We start from the raw sequence: 15219 nt of genomic DNA on the forward strand, positions 1-15219 counted from the left end.
GCTCCCTGACGAAGCTGCCATAAGTGCAGTGAAACACGCGTGTAGGGCACAGCGTGTCCACGCGTTTTTAGTGTTTGAAGCTATGATGCAACTATACTAATTGATTAGAGACGTTAGCTGGTAGTTTATTGATAAGAAAAAATAGGCTCAATAGACTGTAGCCATCTGTATCAAACACAGTTATATATGTATGTCACATCCAGACTTGCTTACATAGACTGCCACGATTAAAGACAGTCAGAAAGCTATGATGCAATTATATAAATTGACATGAGACGTCAGCTGGCAGTTTAATGAATAAAGAAAATCAGGCACAATAGATTGCAGCTATCTGTATTAAGTACAGTGACACATGCTCATACCTGCATGTCATATCCAGACCTGCTTACATAGACTGCCACGATTAAGACAGTCAGAGCCTATAGGATAGAATGTATGTAGCTGTAAAAGCATTGTGAATACCAAGCGTTTACACTACTATAATCTATATGAACAATAGTGTAGCTGCAATAGTACAGATTTTAACAGCCATTTTGAAGCAAGTACTGATAAAGTAGCCTATGTTACAATAGTATCACACTGCAACAATTGGCAACATTCAGGAGCATAGCAGCTGCATGCTCTGAATAAGATACTTTAAGTGCATACATTGTAGCAAAATTCTGTCACACTAATAGACAGACTCAACAGTCCGAAGTGACTACTGCTAAAAGCAGTGCATGAATAGCTCACAAATTTCATTAATATATATTAAATATATTGTGATGCTATAACTACCAACAACGATAGACACCTTAGAATTTGGGGCACAGTGTAAAACCAAAACTCTATCCAATGATAAACACCATTAAATATCTGTAACAAAACACACATCATTCTGAGTTTAATAAATGTGGATCTAATGAATATATATATGGGTCACTATATTCTCTGATAATTTTTGATAATTTCTGATCACCCCTTTACTTATATAAGTAAATAAGACCTATCCCTTATTGTTAATTGAGAGTACTATGCATGAGAATCAGCTTGTTTAAAATTTAAAAACTAAAACTATTATACAGTATAATAACATCATCAGCTAAATGGTATGGCTAATATCTGAAGCATAAGGAATAAACCGTACTGATAAACGGTCTGTTTTGGAAGTATAATTGGGACTGCAATACCCCTAATATAAGCAGTATCTGTGAAATATGTGTAATATAGTTGGACACCATGGCTAATATTTGATGTATAAGGAATAAACCGTATTGATAAACGGTCTGCTTTGGAAGTACAATTGGGGCTGCAATACCCCTAACACAAGCAGTATCCTTGAAATCTGTGTAACACGGGTGGACATCATATATACAAATAACATCACTGTATAAGACAGTTGTTCTCTAACTAGTACAATTGGGGCTGCAACACCCCTAACACAAGCAGTATCTTTGAAATCTGTGTAACACAGGTGGACACCATATATACAAATAACATCACTGTATAAGACAGTTGTTCTTTATATAAGCAGGGAATAATATACTCTCTGAAGCTGTATGTTTTCATGCATAGATACCCCAATAATATTGACAGCCAATGTGAGAGGCTCTCAATATATCAGAAATAGATTCTAAGAGGATCAGATCTGTGAGTATATCCACAGATGACCTATAGTCACCATAAATAACAAAAGTGAGGAACTTGAAGTTTCACCTTATATACGATCCCAAAGTGTTTGGAATTCAAAACAATAGACACAGACATCTTAGATTCAAATAGTGGTCGACATTATATGTATGTACCGACACTGTTGATGTTGACAGTGGCCGAATAACATTGGATGGATGTAGAAACATTGATGGTGTCTGTACCAATATAGTAACCCCCGAATACTAAGACATACTTGCAAACACACGTGGACACGCTTTTTAAAATCTTTATTTACACATTTTCAATCTTTTGTTTAGATTCACTTACCTGTTTGTCTGTGATTTTAATTCTATGTTTCACTGTAGTTGGGAATGAATTAATCATATTCATATTTTAATACATATCTAATAAAGGCTATTTTTTAGAATTAATAAATTTTTCTGTGCGTCGACAATACAGAATCCCCTCTTCTTTTTCTCCTAAACGGCTGCTGTGTCCATACTGAACAGTCACTTCCGCGTGTGAAGAGATTGTCACAAGGCGCCCCAATCAGCGACGAATACAGAGCGCCGTTCTCCACTATTGGCTGGCCGCATTTGTCACTACAGGAAAGAGACCTTCCAGGAGGCGGGGTGTTTGGTCCAATCAGAGGCCGGCAGCCAGCAGTCATGTGACTGCAATACTGTAAACGCGACCGTTGGGCGTGCCCTTTGCTGTAAAAGGAATTGCCGGATCCCTCCAATCAGCGGTAGCGACTGCCCGCTGGCCCCGCCCTACTATGCTGACGGACAGCTCCTCCAACCAATAACGAGGCAGCGTGGAACTGATCGTAGTACTCTTTCGTCCAACCGTGTCGAGGGGCAGGGATGCAGGCTGCCGAGGGCAGGGGGATCTCAGGGGTTATTAGTGACGTCGGAGAGTCCGGCCAGAGAGGTAGGTGCCGGGGTTAGCGGGGGACAGCGGCCGTGCGGACAGGCCTGGCCTGAGGAGAGCAGGAAGGGTGGAAGATGAGGCAGAGACAAGGGGATAGGCCATGATCCGATCACAGCAGCTGCGGCCGGTGCTATAGCCCAGCAACTCTCTATAGTGCCCCCATAACGGCTGATACTGGCCTGGGCACTGCCCCTCAGCCTGTCCTATACAGCATCCATGTCATTACTGCCTAATAAGGAGAGCAAGAGCCATTGTCCTATCCCTGGCATAAGTTCTCCCCCAGCCCCTGTGTTATGTGACACTACAGCTGGGCAACCTGTGGCTCCCTCTGACTAATGTGGTACTATGAGTCCCAGCATGCCCTACCAGGCTTGGGGTGTATGTCACATGTGCTGTGTGATGTCTACAGTATACCTGTAGTGTCTCAGTCTCTGTGGAACTGCAAGTGCCAGCACTCTGTTTTAGGCTAAAACATATATATAATAAATATATATTATAGTGACTGCCCCCAAGGATAGGAGACTGACTTTAGGACCTGTGGCTTCTATTCTCCTTGCACAGGACTTATTATTGCATGACATGGATGATGTATAGAACAGCATTGTGGGCAGTGCCCATATGATTACCAGCCTTTATGCGGGGTGCCTCTTAAACTGTAAGCCACGTACTCTGGGGTTGTATAGAACTGTCCCTGCCCCCAGCCTCTGCTTTGCTTTTCAGCCCATCACGGCTGTACTCTAGTACACATAGAATGATCTGTATAGTATGGCCTGGTTTTGTTGTTGGAGGGGAGAGTGAATGTTGAGATTGTCAGCTGCAGCTTGCTGGTAGGCCACTAGGTGGCTTTGGGATCAGCTGTTTAGTGCCCCCCCCCCCCCTATCAGATATTAGGGTTCAAGCTGTGGCCAATCTGAAAATCTGTACTTTTAGCTTCTGACCTCTAAGCTGCAGCCACAAATTGTGAATAAAATGTTTCACTATAACCAATGCCTTATGTCACATGCACATGATACACCCGTACCCGCCCCGGGAGCCCACCCTTGTGACTGTCATGTTGTACATTGTTGATGTAAAAGTAGACAGAGAGCTTTGCCTGTAGAGTGACCTGGAAGCGTGCGCTTTACAGAATGAGGGGCCTTTATGACCGCTGTATTACTGTGTGCAAGCTTTGCTGTCAGCTGTAGCAATGAATTATGTTTGCTGTCATCTTCCAAACCGTTCCAGGACAATAAGAACAGTCTGAGCCCCAATCTCTTTTGTAAAACTGTCTTTAGAAACGTTCCCCAATGTACGTCTCTTCTGTTATGGCTTGTAGCCCATAGCTATGCAGTGTTTCAGCTTTACAGCAATGCTCCTGATTTTTTCCAAAGACTGATATTCAACGGTCAATAGGGGAATTGCTTGGAAATAGAAGTATTGCGAGGTTGCGGTACTATTAGCCTGAACGCAGCTACGGAAGAGACTCTGTCTTTGCAGCCAAGGATTCTAAAAACTTTTGCAGATCATAAGGATCCCAGCTTAGCGTGAAGTGCTCAGTCAGGCAAGGATAGATGCAGCAAAGCCTACACTAGTCTGTATCGTCTTGTCATGTTCTTCTTTGGATTTTCTAGCTTCGGTTGAGCAACATGGCACGTCGCCCGCGTAACAGCCGTGCCTGGCGATTTGTGCTGAGCGGGGTACGTAGAGACCAGGATGCCCGGGCACCGCCTCTCCAGACAGGAGACGACACCTGGGGGTATGACTCTGATGGACAGGTATACCTGCACTCTTCATTGCGTTGTATCTGCTGGTTAAAGGTCAATCTCTATCTTGATTGTATTTTTACTTTTTTATTTTAAAGCGCCACTAATGCCCCAAAATTGTACTGTTCAGATCTGAACCATACAGGTACAATATACTGTTTGGTGTTAACCTGGTATTGCACTGTGGCTCTGTTGAAATGCCAAATAATACCCCCCCTTCCCCTTCATTAAAGCTCTTGCCCCACCTTGATGGAATCTCAAGCAGGTCAAAATACTTAGCTGTGTGCATTCTACCCTTCAGCCTGGAAATATGCAGCGGTTCATAGTACATAGAGAGGCCTGCTCTCTACCCAGTGCCCCAGGGTATCCGTTTGGCAGGTCGACAGTCACTAGGTCGACATTGACATGGTCAAGTTGTTGACACATGAAAATGGTCGACACAGGACAGGTCGACACATGAAAAGGTCAACATGGTTTTTGGCAAAAAAAAAATAATTTAGAACTTTTTCATACTGTACCATCCATGTGGACTACGATTGTGAATAGTAACCTGTGCATGGCGCAGCGGTAGCGGAGGAAGGCACCTTGCCCGCAGCATGGCGAGCGAACACGGTGCGCTAATTGGGGTTCCTGGTCATGTTACGGTAAAAATGACACCAAAAACAGTTCAAAAATCCATGTCGACCTGTCCTGTGTCGACCTTTTTTTCATATGTCGCCTATTTGTCGTTGGCCATGTCAGTATCACCCAATAGTGGTCGACCACATGGTCTTAACATAATTCAGGACCCGATTCGGTAAGGATTGCACATTCTGTTAAGTAGCAGAATTTGCAATCCTTTTGAACGCATGCTCGGGGCTGCCGGCTCCCCCTGAGACCACGCAAAATTGTGGTCGATGCCACCTTTGTGATCTCACGGCTGTGTATTACGTCACGCAGCCGCCCCGATCACACCCTCTCCATGCCCCCGTTCGACTGCCGTCGTCCTCGTTTTCGTTGTGCCCCTCCCCCGCAACGCTCGGTCTCCGTCTAGGAAACGGAGTGTTGCTGCCCCCCTCCCGCCCCGCGAACACCTCTGCCTGATTCACAGGCAGAGGCATTCGCATTTACTGCGGAGTGGCCGCAGAAAATGTAAGCGCAGGACGGGCCCTGCGGAGTGGCCGCAGAAAATGTAAGCGCAGGACGGGCCCTGCGCATGCGCCCGCACCCTCTTTGTAATTTTTGCGTCAGGATCGCGTTTTGCTTATCCAACCTGAATGACGCCCTTTGTTCGAGAATGGCTGTATTTTCTATGTGCCAATCACGTACAAGGTAAAACCAACCTGGTTCTAAAGTACGGCCATTCTTGGACAATATCCCGGACCTATTCCATTTTCTCCTGGGTCTCATATCCACGGGGGACCAAAAAAAACCAAATCTGTCCGACAAAGGTCTCTGAAGGTGGAATACCACTTTAACATTTGCTGCTCAATGACCGTCGGCATGATTGCATGTATACTCTGCGCAGTAGGTGAGAGCACAACCGCCTATTGATTGTAGAACTCTCACCTCCTGTTTTCACATATAACCGAGAAAATAGACCGACGTAGAGATCCATTGATCCGTGTCATGCTGTGTATACTGTCCACAGAGACACCAGCAATATACGAGTCCTGTACATCCCAGCCACATGCAGTATATAGCTGCTGCACATCACAGGTCAGCGGATCCCTCTTGTTATACGGCTCGTTATTACACAAACCCGCAGAATATGTCGGCGCTATATAAATAGTGGATTATAATGACATCAGGCATGTGTATCTCGCTTGACCTGTTGCTTTCTCCTCTTCCATAGCACAGTAGCAGTGATTCTGAGATGGAGATGCTGCACTTTCCTCCCGCTATCCCCAGTGCCGTGCCGGTGACGGGCGAATCGTATTGCAGCTGCGACAGTCAGAACGATGCCTATTGCTCCAGCCTGCACACCTTCCAGCAGATAAAGAACTGCCAGTGCGGAGAGGAGGATGACTGTAAGGCACTGGAGAGATATCTCCTGTATAACTAGCTGTCTGTATCTCCCGCCCCGGCACTTTATACCCTCAATGCTTCCCGTTTCAGATTTCGACTGGGTCTGGGATGACGGAAGTAAATCCACGGCCACGGTGCTGAGCTGCGACAACCGGAAAGTCAGCTTCCACATGGAGTACAGCTGTGGCACAGCCGCGATCCGCGGCACGAAGATGCTCGCCAAGGGTCAACACTTCTGGGAGATTAAGATGACCTCCCCGGTATACGGCACAGACATGGTATGTCCTCTCTCTTAATGCAGAGGTCAATAATCTTTAAAAAGTAATTATTTGTCTTATAGACCTTCTATTATGTCATGGTGCCAAGAGTAGAAGCTAAACAAAAGTCCAAGGATAGCAGCCGTTTGTGAGGTGCAAACACTCAAACTTCAGCGCTTGGTTGTACTGAGGACCTCTGCTGGAGGCTCAAAGTAATGCAGCTCCACACCAATGTAGAGGTGGGACTCAGTGTATGTTGTTAAAATGACAGCTACCTCCTAATAGGATTTGCGCATTAGACCTGGGATATTATGGCACGGATCTGTTACAACTTCCTTGTGTATAACATTTTGTAGCCATCCGGCCACCATTTATAAGCCTAGTTCTGGCAAGCAGTGCCAGAGTTTACGTAGATTCTGGGTTTTGCTCTGGGCCCGTAATGATGCAAGGAAAGGTAAGGTAGTCTGGGAGCCAATCGCAGTCCTCTCAGTACAGGATAATAACATTGAGCTAAAGCTGGTGCGGAGTTTAGATGTTATATATTTGTACCACATACTCAGCTAGCCACGATAATGTAATAGAGTATACTATTTGTGTTTTTGATATATCTGTATATGCGCTATAGGAGGTGAGTGCATGTGTGTTGTGTATACTAATTTGCTCCAACACTGTTTCTACAGAACAGTGGTCCTCCCTGTGTTGGGGCAGGTTATATTATAGGGCGGTAGAGCGGTGGTCCTTCCTGTGTCGGGGCAGGTTATATTATAGGACGGCAGAGCAGTGGTCCTCCCTGTGTTGGGGCAGGTTATATTATAGGACGGCAGAGCGGAGGTCCTCCCTGTGTCGGGGCAGGTTTATATTATAGGGCGGCAGAGCAGTGGTCCTCCCTGTGTTGGGGCAGGTTATATTATAGGGTGGTAGAGCGGTGGTCCTCCCTGTGTTGGGGCAGGTTATATTATAGGGCGGTAGAGCGGTGGTCCTCCCTGTGTTGGGGCAGGTTATATTATAGGGCGGTAGAGCAATGGTCCTCTCTGTGTTGGGGCAGGTTATATTATAGGGCGGCAGAACGGTGGTCCTTCCGGTATCGGGGCAGGTTGTATTATAGGGCGGCAGAGCAGTGGTCCTCCCTTTGTTGGGGCAGGTTATATTATAGGGGGGCAGAGCAGTGGTCCTCCCTTTGTTGGGGCAGGTTATATTATAGGGGGGCAGAGCAGTGGTCCTCCCTTTGTTGGGGCAGGTTATATTATAGGGGGGCAGAGCAGTGGTCCTCCCTTTGTTGGGGCAGGTTATATTATAGGGGGGCAGAGCGGTGGTCCTTCCTGTGTCTGATTACAGGATATTATAGGGCGGCAGAGTAGTGGTCCTCCGAGTGTTGGGGCAGGTTATATTATAGGACGGCTGAGCGGAGGTCCTTCCTGTGTCTGGGCAGGTTATATTATAGGACGGCAAAGCGGTGGTCCTCCGAGTGTTGGCACAGGTTATATTATAGAGCGGCAGAGCAGTGGTCCTCCCTGTGTCGGGGCAGGTTTAAATTATAGGGAACAAAGCGGTGGTCCTCCCTGTGTTGGGGCAGGTTATATTATAGGGTGGCAGAGCAGTGGTCCTCCTTGTGTCGGGTCAGGTTATATTAGATGGCGGTAGAGCGGTGGTCCTCCCTGTGTCGGGGCAGGTTATATTATATGGTGGTAGAGCGGTGGTCCTCCCTGTGTCGGGCCAGAGTATATTATAGGGTGATAGAGCGATGGTCCTCCCTGTGTTGGGGCAGGTTATATTATAGGGTGGCAGAGCGGTGGTCCTCCCTGTGTCGGGGCAGGTTATATTATAGGGTGGCAGAGCGATGGTCCTCCCTGTGTTGGGGCAGGTTATATTATAGGGTGGCAGAGCAGTGGTCCTCCTTGTGTCAGGTTATATTATAGGGCGGCAGAGCGGTGCTCCTCCCTGTGTCGGGGCAGGTTATATTATATGGTGGTAGAGCGGTGGTCCTCCCTGTGTCTGGCCAGAGTATATTATAGGGTGGCAGAGCGATGGTCCTCACTGTGTTGGGGCAGGTTATATTATAGGGCGGCAGAGCAGTGGCCCTCACTGTGTCGGGGCAGGTTATATTAGATGGCGGTAGAGCGGTGGTCCTCCCTGTGTCGGGCCAGAGTATATTATATGGTGGTAAAGCGGTGGTCCTCTCTGTGTCGGGCCAGAGTATATTATAGGGTGGCAGAGCGGTGGTCCTCCCTGTGTTGGGGCAGGTTCTATAATAGTGCGGCAGAGAAATGTTCCTCCCTGTGCCGGTATAGGTTAGATTATAATGCAGAGTAATGGCACGCTCTGCATTGGCGCAGGTCACCTTGCTATAATACCTCTCAGTATTGGTTGTTTGTGTTCTGCTTTATCAGATGGTCGGCATTGGAACATCCGATGTGAACCTGGACAAATACCGCCACACCTTCTGCAGTTTGTTGGGCAAAGATGCAGAGAGTTGGGGTCTCTCCTACACAGGTAAGAGCAGTGACGCACACACATTATAACTGGAGAGGACACAATACCATCCGTGTAAGTGTTCCCACATGTCTCCTCCTATCTCCTGTCTGCCAGGATTGCTCCAGCACAAAGGCGACAAAAGCAGCTTCTCCTCCCGCTTCGGCCAGGGGTCAATCATCGGGGTGCACCTGGACACCTGGCACGGGGTGCTGACTTTCTACAAGAACAGGAAGTGCATCGGTAACTTTTACTTTATTGTATATGTTCTAGCTTTTGGGTTTTTTCAGAAAACTTCCTTGAAAGTGTCCTCACAGCGGAGGCAGCCATTTTGTAGACCAAACCCATTATCAAGAGAATGTAGCCTATTCCCTTATTAGGAACAACCCTTGATGTCGCAGTGATGTCACAGACTGCATTTCCATAAATCCTGGTGTAATCCGATCCACCTGAACAATCCAACACTCCCATATCCGGTATTCCACAGCAGTTAATTAGGCCTACCGTTCTATCCCTTTAAACCGGACTATTATGAATTACACAGGTTCTGTGGCTGGCTGACTTCAAGCCTGCATTTCCCCTGGTTTTAATCAGCCACAGAACCTGTGTAATTCATGTGCGTCCCAGTTTAAAGGGACCGTATGGTAAGCCTAAGTATAAGTGACATGGAGCAGCGCATTTACCATAGTGGATATGGTGGCTATGTTTGTACTGTATAACGTTTATTTCTCTTGCCTCCTAGGTGTAGCAGCCACCCAGCTGAGGAATAAGAAGCTCTTCCCCATGGTCTGCTCCACAGCCGCTAAAAGCAGCATGAAAGTAATCCGGTCATGTTGCTGCCGTACTTCCCTTCAGTACCTGTGCTGCGCCCGGTTGCGGCAGCTCCTGCCCGACCACGTGGACTCTCTGGCAGCCCTACCTCTCCCTCCTGGTCTTAAGCAAGTGCTGAGTAACAAGTTGGGGTGGGTTTTGCAGATGGGCATTACCCCTTCCAGGCAACGGAAGAATGACACCTCGGCCACGGCCTCCTGCGGAAGCGACTCGGACAGCAGCTGCCCACCCGGGGCCGAGGACTGCCAGCGAAAGCGTTGCCGCAGGATCTAACAGCAGATGGCGGCAAGGGGGTGCCCTTGTGTACCCTTTTACCCCCCCCACCTGGCATTACGTCCCACTGTGAACTTTTGTACAGGACAAATAAAATGAGGTCTCTTCTCCAAAGGAAAGAAATGTTTCATGAAGGGAAAACAGGAGCTGCTTTCTCGTCCTGTGACTTTGTAATACCTGGATGTTGGTGCTAGAGGCGGACAGCTCCAGCCTGGCTTGTTGGTTTGGCGTCATGCAAACCTTCTGCCTTAGGTGGTGCAAATGTGGAACAGCTGCCCTCAAACGGTTATAGTGTATGCAGCCCTGGATGTGCTCCGAATTCTCCGAGTCTGTTATCAACCAGCAATGTACCAGGGTCTGTACAGCGGCGGGCCCCTCTTCTGCTGATGGAGGCAGCCCTGAGGGTCGTACTCAGTCCTTGTCACTCAATGGCTTCCATATGTACTGGCCCAACATAGGGGATGTTATAGGATGTAGCCCCCTTACAGCCGCTGTGTCCTGATACTTTATCGGTTAACAAGTCAGAAGGGATCTCCCTACCTTAATATAGGTGATCAAAGCTGCTCTCAGTGCTGTGTCCTACATCAATGCTGGAGAATCAATGTGGAGGGGCAACTGGATGCTGTCTCGTTCAGGAACGGTTAAGGCAACAGTTATATAATGTATCTGAATCGGTTTCCTATATGGGAGTCTTTAGACAGCGTTCGTAGGTGATGCAGTGAGCTGAAGGGGTCTGGTCTGCGGGGTATATGTAAAATGTAAAGAGAAAATATAGCGTGGATTACAGAACCTAGGCACACATCCTTTCCCCCACACCAGTAACATCAGTGGGATTGTCCTCCCTGGGCTCTGTATAACTGTATTTATTTTCTTTCACTGGTTTTCTGATGATCATTCTATTTGTGCTGTGTGAGCCACACAAGGGGTAATCTTACTGCTAGCTGGGTGCGGTGGGAGTGGCAGCCAGCGGGTGTGTGGTCACGGAAGGTGGGAGTGATCGTACTGGCATCCAGCTGGCGGGTGGTCACGGGAGGTAGGAGTGATACTGCAGGCAGTCAGCGGGCGTGTGGTCGCGGGAGATAGGAGTGATCCTACAGGCAGTCAGCGGGCGTGTGGTTGCGGGAGGTAGGAGTGATCCTACTGGCAGCCGGCTGGTCCATGGTACTGGGTGGCAGCTGGTATGTTGCGTTCACGAATAGTAGTAGTCGTCCTACCCGCAAACGCTTGATACATGTGATCACTCTGCTTTTCTAGTTTACCACTCTGCCCAGAGAAGACCTGTAGCAGATAAGACTATTACCACCAAATACCTTCGGGATCGGAGACCGGCTCCCTGTAGTGACGACTGTCTGTAAGAGAACGCCATAAAGCCAAATGCAACGCTGGTGAATAATAGAATGACTCCAAATATTGACTGTGTAGGAACTAATTCCACCTAGTTTGTGTGCTGTTTGCGGTGGCCGAGTAGCTCATTCATTTACTTCTCACAAATTAGATTGGTCCTAATCCGTTCCACCCTACGTGCACGCGGCTATCAGCCATTACTGTACTTTAATTTAAGTAGCTGTACGTGTCTGAATGAAGCAATATACTATGGCGGAATGCAGGATAAGAACTTTGTATAAGCGGGGTTGAGTTTTATATTCTAATTTGTCTCAATCATTTAAGCATAAATTAGTAGCAGATCTTCCAGTGATCAGAGAAAGTCCAGCTTTGCTATTACAGTCATGGGCGGCCAATACAGGCGCTTTTATTGTGACTTGTCACTAAACGTCCTTTGCTTTGATGTTCTCGTACCATCTCTGAGCCTGGCACTCATCGCCCAAACCTGTTCTAGGCACACACTGACAGGGTGCTGGTCTCACGGAGTCTTGGGTGCCCATACATCGATCTATAGTAAGGATGTTATTTCCGTTACTTTATAAGGTTCCTCCCCGGGGAAATCTGAGGCTTTCCAGGCTATATGCACAGCTGTGAGAACTAGGTACGGGTGGGCCCTGCTTATCAGAGATTACACTCTGTTGGGTAAAGCTCGGACACATACATGGTCTGTAGGAAGCATGAAACCGACATGCACCAAGTACCGACAATACATGGATCCAAGGTGAGCAATCCAGAAAACCTGTTCAGCAACGCAGGTATTGGTTATAATGTAATCTATATAAGCAACAACAACAAAAAACAGTCTGTGAATTTTATAGAGTGTAGAACTTTTAATTTTGTATTCCTGTTGTATTAAGTCTTAGCTTCCCCACCAAGGGGATGATGCTGAATTGGGCGAATGTCCGTCTGTGGAACCTACGTCTGCATTCAGACACTTGTGAATGGGGAGGGAAAGGTCGTGTATGTATAATTGGCCTGTCATCCACTGCATTCGCTGGGCCTGAGTGTACTGATAATGGTCGTAGCGCTAGATATTGGCGTCTGATGGCGGATTCACCCCTGTAGCGTTTGTGAATGACGTGCATATAATATGTCATTTTGTGGGAGAAAGGTTTTTTGCTACTTACATTCAGATGCCTGAATGAGTATTAATGCTGCTGCATTTTTGTTTTATTATTTATTTAAAGGCAGCTTAATCGTGAATCCGTGCTCACCCTTTAAGACAAATAGTCTTTTCTTGTGCCTGACTGGGTGTAAGCGTGTCTGGGTGGTAGTATGCCCATACCTTAGCCTATGGCATACATATGCTATTTTCAGGTGCATATTTATAGACATGATTTTTTTAAAGCACACGGCTAATTCTGCCGGAACACCAACGCGTTTCGCTCCTTCACACGACCTCCTCCTTCCCTTATAGACACTCGGTGACACACTGACACGCACAAGCGATACTGCCGTGTCCACACACACAATACAGAGCAGACAACAGAACAGCCTAGTTCATAGCTGCAATTTTACATTTGTCTTTCTGTAATTCATTCATTGCTCTTTATATTGGTGTAAAAAAAAAAAAAAAAAATCTCTTTGAGACGGAAAATGTAATGTGTGCAAAAACATGGCCAGATGTGTACAGATAAAGATCTCTTATTTAAACCAATGTGTTACAGTTTGTTGAAAGATGTGTTAGGCCAGAGCTTCAGTCCTGTCGCCAACTTAGACACATGGGGCAGGACGCAAGTCCAAAATCGCCAGAGGGGTGGGATGCCGGACGATATCTGACTTTTCTCTGTCAACCGCTAGGGGACACTGGAAATTAGACAGCTGGGTGTGCAGAATGGAGACTGGAGGCACAATGTATTCAAAAAACCCCAAAAGTGCACAGCTGGCTCCTCCCCCTTTACGCCCCCATCCCTCCAGTTTGAAAAATTGTGCTGAGGCGGTAGAAGGACAACAGACAGCTCTGGCTCCATAAAGAGATTTTTTTTTGTGTAAAAAAAAAAAAAAAAAAAAAAAAAGGCTTCTTTTGCCAATAAGTATCCTTAGTTTTAATGCAGATTTTTTTTCAACCACCTCCCGAGCAGGTGAAAAGTTGGGGAACATTCCTATTTCTTTTTCATTCACTAGGGGTCACTGCAGTACTCTTGGGACATGGACGGGGCGTTAGCAGGGATAGGCACATTTAAATATTTAAATTAGTAACCATCTCCTCCCTCCATACTCCCAAGATGCCTCAGTGTGTGTTTGTTTTTTTTGTGCCTACCAGGGAAGGTAAGTTCTGGACTCGGCTCCAGACTTTACTTTTAAACTTTTTTTTATTTTTCAAGAGACAGTCCCTTCCCAGCTTACTGAGAAGCATGGGTCCGGGACTGTATGTGCTGCTAGCAGCAGCAAATGGCTTGTCTGCGCTTAGTTGAGAAGCACTTCCATAGACCTAAATCGGCATTGGCTAATTTCAGCCTTGGCTGCAAGGAGCAGGTTGGTGCTTGCAGAGAAGCCCTGGCTGCCGTGTGTAGGGTGTATGTAATGATGGGGGGAGTTAATGCTGGGCTGTGTCCATCTCCAGTCCTCCTCACATCCCATCACTGCACCACCGGCCAGCGCCCGGCTTCTTTCTCCCCAGTCTCCCTAGCTGGGGCCACCACTGCACTATGTAAAGTGCTGCCGCCGCTTAAGGGGTATATGCTGCTGGCTAGTGCCCGGCTTCCTTCTCCCCAGTCTCACTAGTCAGGGTGTCCTGCGCTCAGCAGGACAGCACCGTGGCTCACTGCACTCGGTCCAATAAGTGGTGGGTGGAAATATAATGGTTGCCCCAGACTGGAGATCTCCCTCACCATAACAGGACAGTGTGCTAAGAGGCTAAACTGTGTGCAGTATTTGAACCTGGTTTCATAGTCGAGGAAGGAAAACAGGCTCTTTAAGCCTATGGTGACAATGTATACCTTTTATTATGGATATATTGGTGTATGTTTTAAAAACAAAGAAAACCACATGCTGTTGATGCCATTTTATAATGACTTCCTGCAAGTATTTGGTGTCAGTCCTACAACACATGACCACTGGAAGGGGCAGGGGTGTTAATAGGTTTTTCAGTGAAGCACAAACTTAACAGAACTTAGTTTGTACCAGGGTGCGATGCACTCGGTCTTATACACACCAGTCATTTTTTACTGAGTCGTGAGGACTTTTGTTTCACTGTATTACTGTCTGTGTGCATGATGACTGGAAAAGCAAAACACAAACTCAAAAAAGCAGCTTGTCTGCGATAACTGTGATAATGGAACTTCCACTTGCACAGTATGGCTTGCAAAGACAGGTCCAAATAAGGACCCTGCCCTGATCCTCCTTGGGCTCTGATGGCCGGTGTGATGGCCGATTGGGCGTCACGGAAAGACCACGAGGTAGCGAAGTATGATTAGGGTCAATGCTGACTGAGCAACCAGAGTGGGCTCAGGATATTCTGGGAACTTTGCAGAGTTTACAAAAGTCCAATCCTAAGAGTAGTCACCATTTGTCTCATAATTTACCGGTTTCCTCGATTTTACACTCTGACGATTTAATGCAAGACCTTGTATCTCAGGCAGAAGACGAAGAAGGTGAATTGGGCCAGGAATCAGATAGGGAGGTCACTGGCAGCCCAGCTATTGATAATCTTATCAGGGTGGTACACCAGGTGCTAGATTTCACGAAGACAG

At 47.0% G+C, this 15219-nt stretch overlaps 1 protein-coding gene across 5 annotated transcripts; it reads left to right on the forward strand.

Moving 5' to 3' along the window:
* The first annotated feature begins 2310 nt into the window (after positions 1–2310).
* SPSB3 (splA/ryanodine receptor domain and SOCS box containing 3) lies at positions 2311–13180 on the forward strand. 5 transcript variants are annotated; one of them, XM_063934994.1, is made up of 8 exons: positions 2311–2565; positions 4176–4319; positions 5938–6005; positions 6147–6316; positions 6405–6592; positions 8959–9061; positions 9158–9283; positions 9783–13180. In XM_063934994.1, the coding sequence occupies exons 2-8, from the start codon at positions 4191–4193 to the stop codon at positions 10142–10144; spliced, it is 1146 nt and encodes a 381-aa protein (XP_063791064.1). In that variant the 5' UTR covers positions 2311–2565; positions 4176–4190; the 3' UTR covers positions 10145–13180. The 5 variants fall into 5 exon arrangements, with proteins under 5 accessions (XP_063791064.1, XP_063791063.1, XP_063791065.1 ...); XM_063934993.1 differs by lacking the exon at positions 2311–2565 and adding an exon at positions 2580–2692; XM_063934995.1 differs by lacking the exons at positions 2311–2565; positions 5938–6005 and adding an exon at positions 2583–2692 and having other exon boundaries at positions 6142–6316.
* Positions 13181–15219: the final 2039 nt, after the last annotated feature.

This window comes from Pseudophryne corroboree, chromosome 7 (genome assembly GCF_028390025.1).
Source record: "Pseudophryne corroboree isolate aPseCor3 chromosome 7, aPseCor3.hap2, whole genome shotgun sequence".
Taxonomy (NCBI): domain Eukaryota; kingdom Metazoa; phylum Chordata; class Amphibia; order Anura; family Myobatrachidae; genus Pseudophryne; species Pseudophryne corroboree.

Coding starts and splice junctions, on each gene's coding strand:
- SPSB3 (XM_063934993.1), top strand. CDS start 2,666: ATGATCCGATCACAGCAGCTGCGGCCG. Junction 6,593..8,958: donor CGGTATACGGCACAGACATG/GTATGTCCTCTC, acceptor CTGCTTTATCAG/ATGGTCGGCATTGGAACATC. Junction 9,062..9,157: donor TTGGGGTCTCTCCTACACAG/GTAAGAGCAGTG, acceptor CCTGTCTGCCAG/GATTGCTCCAGCACAAAGGC.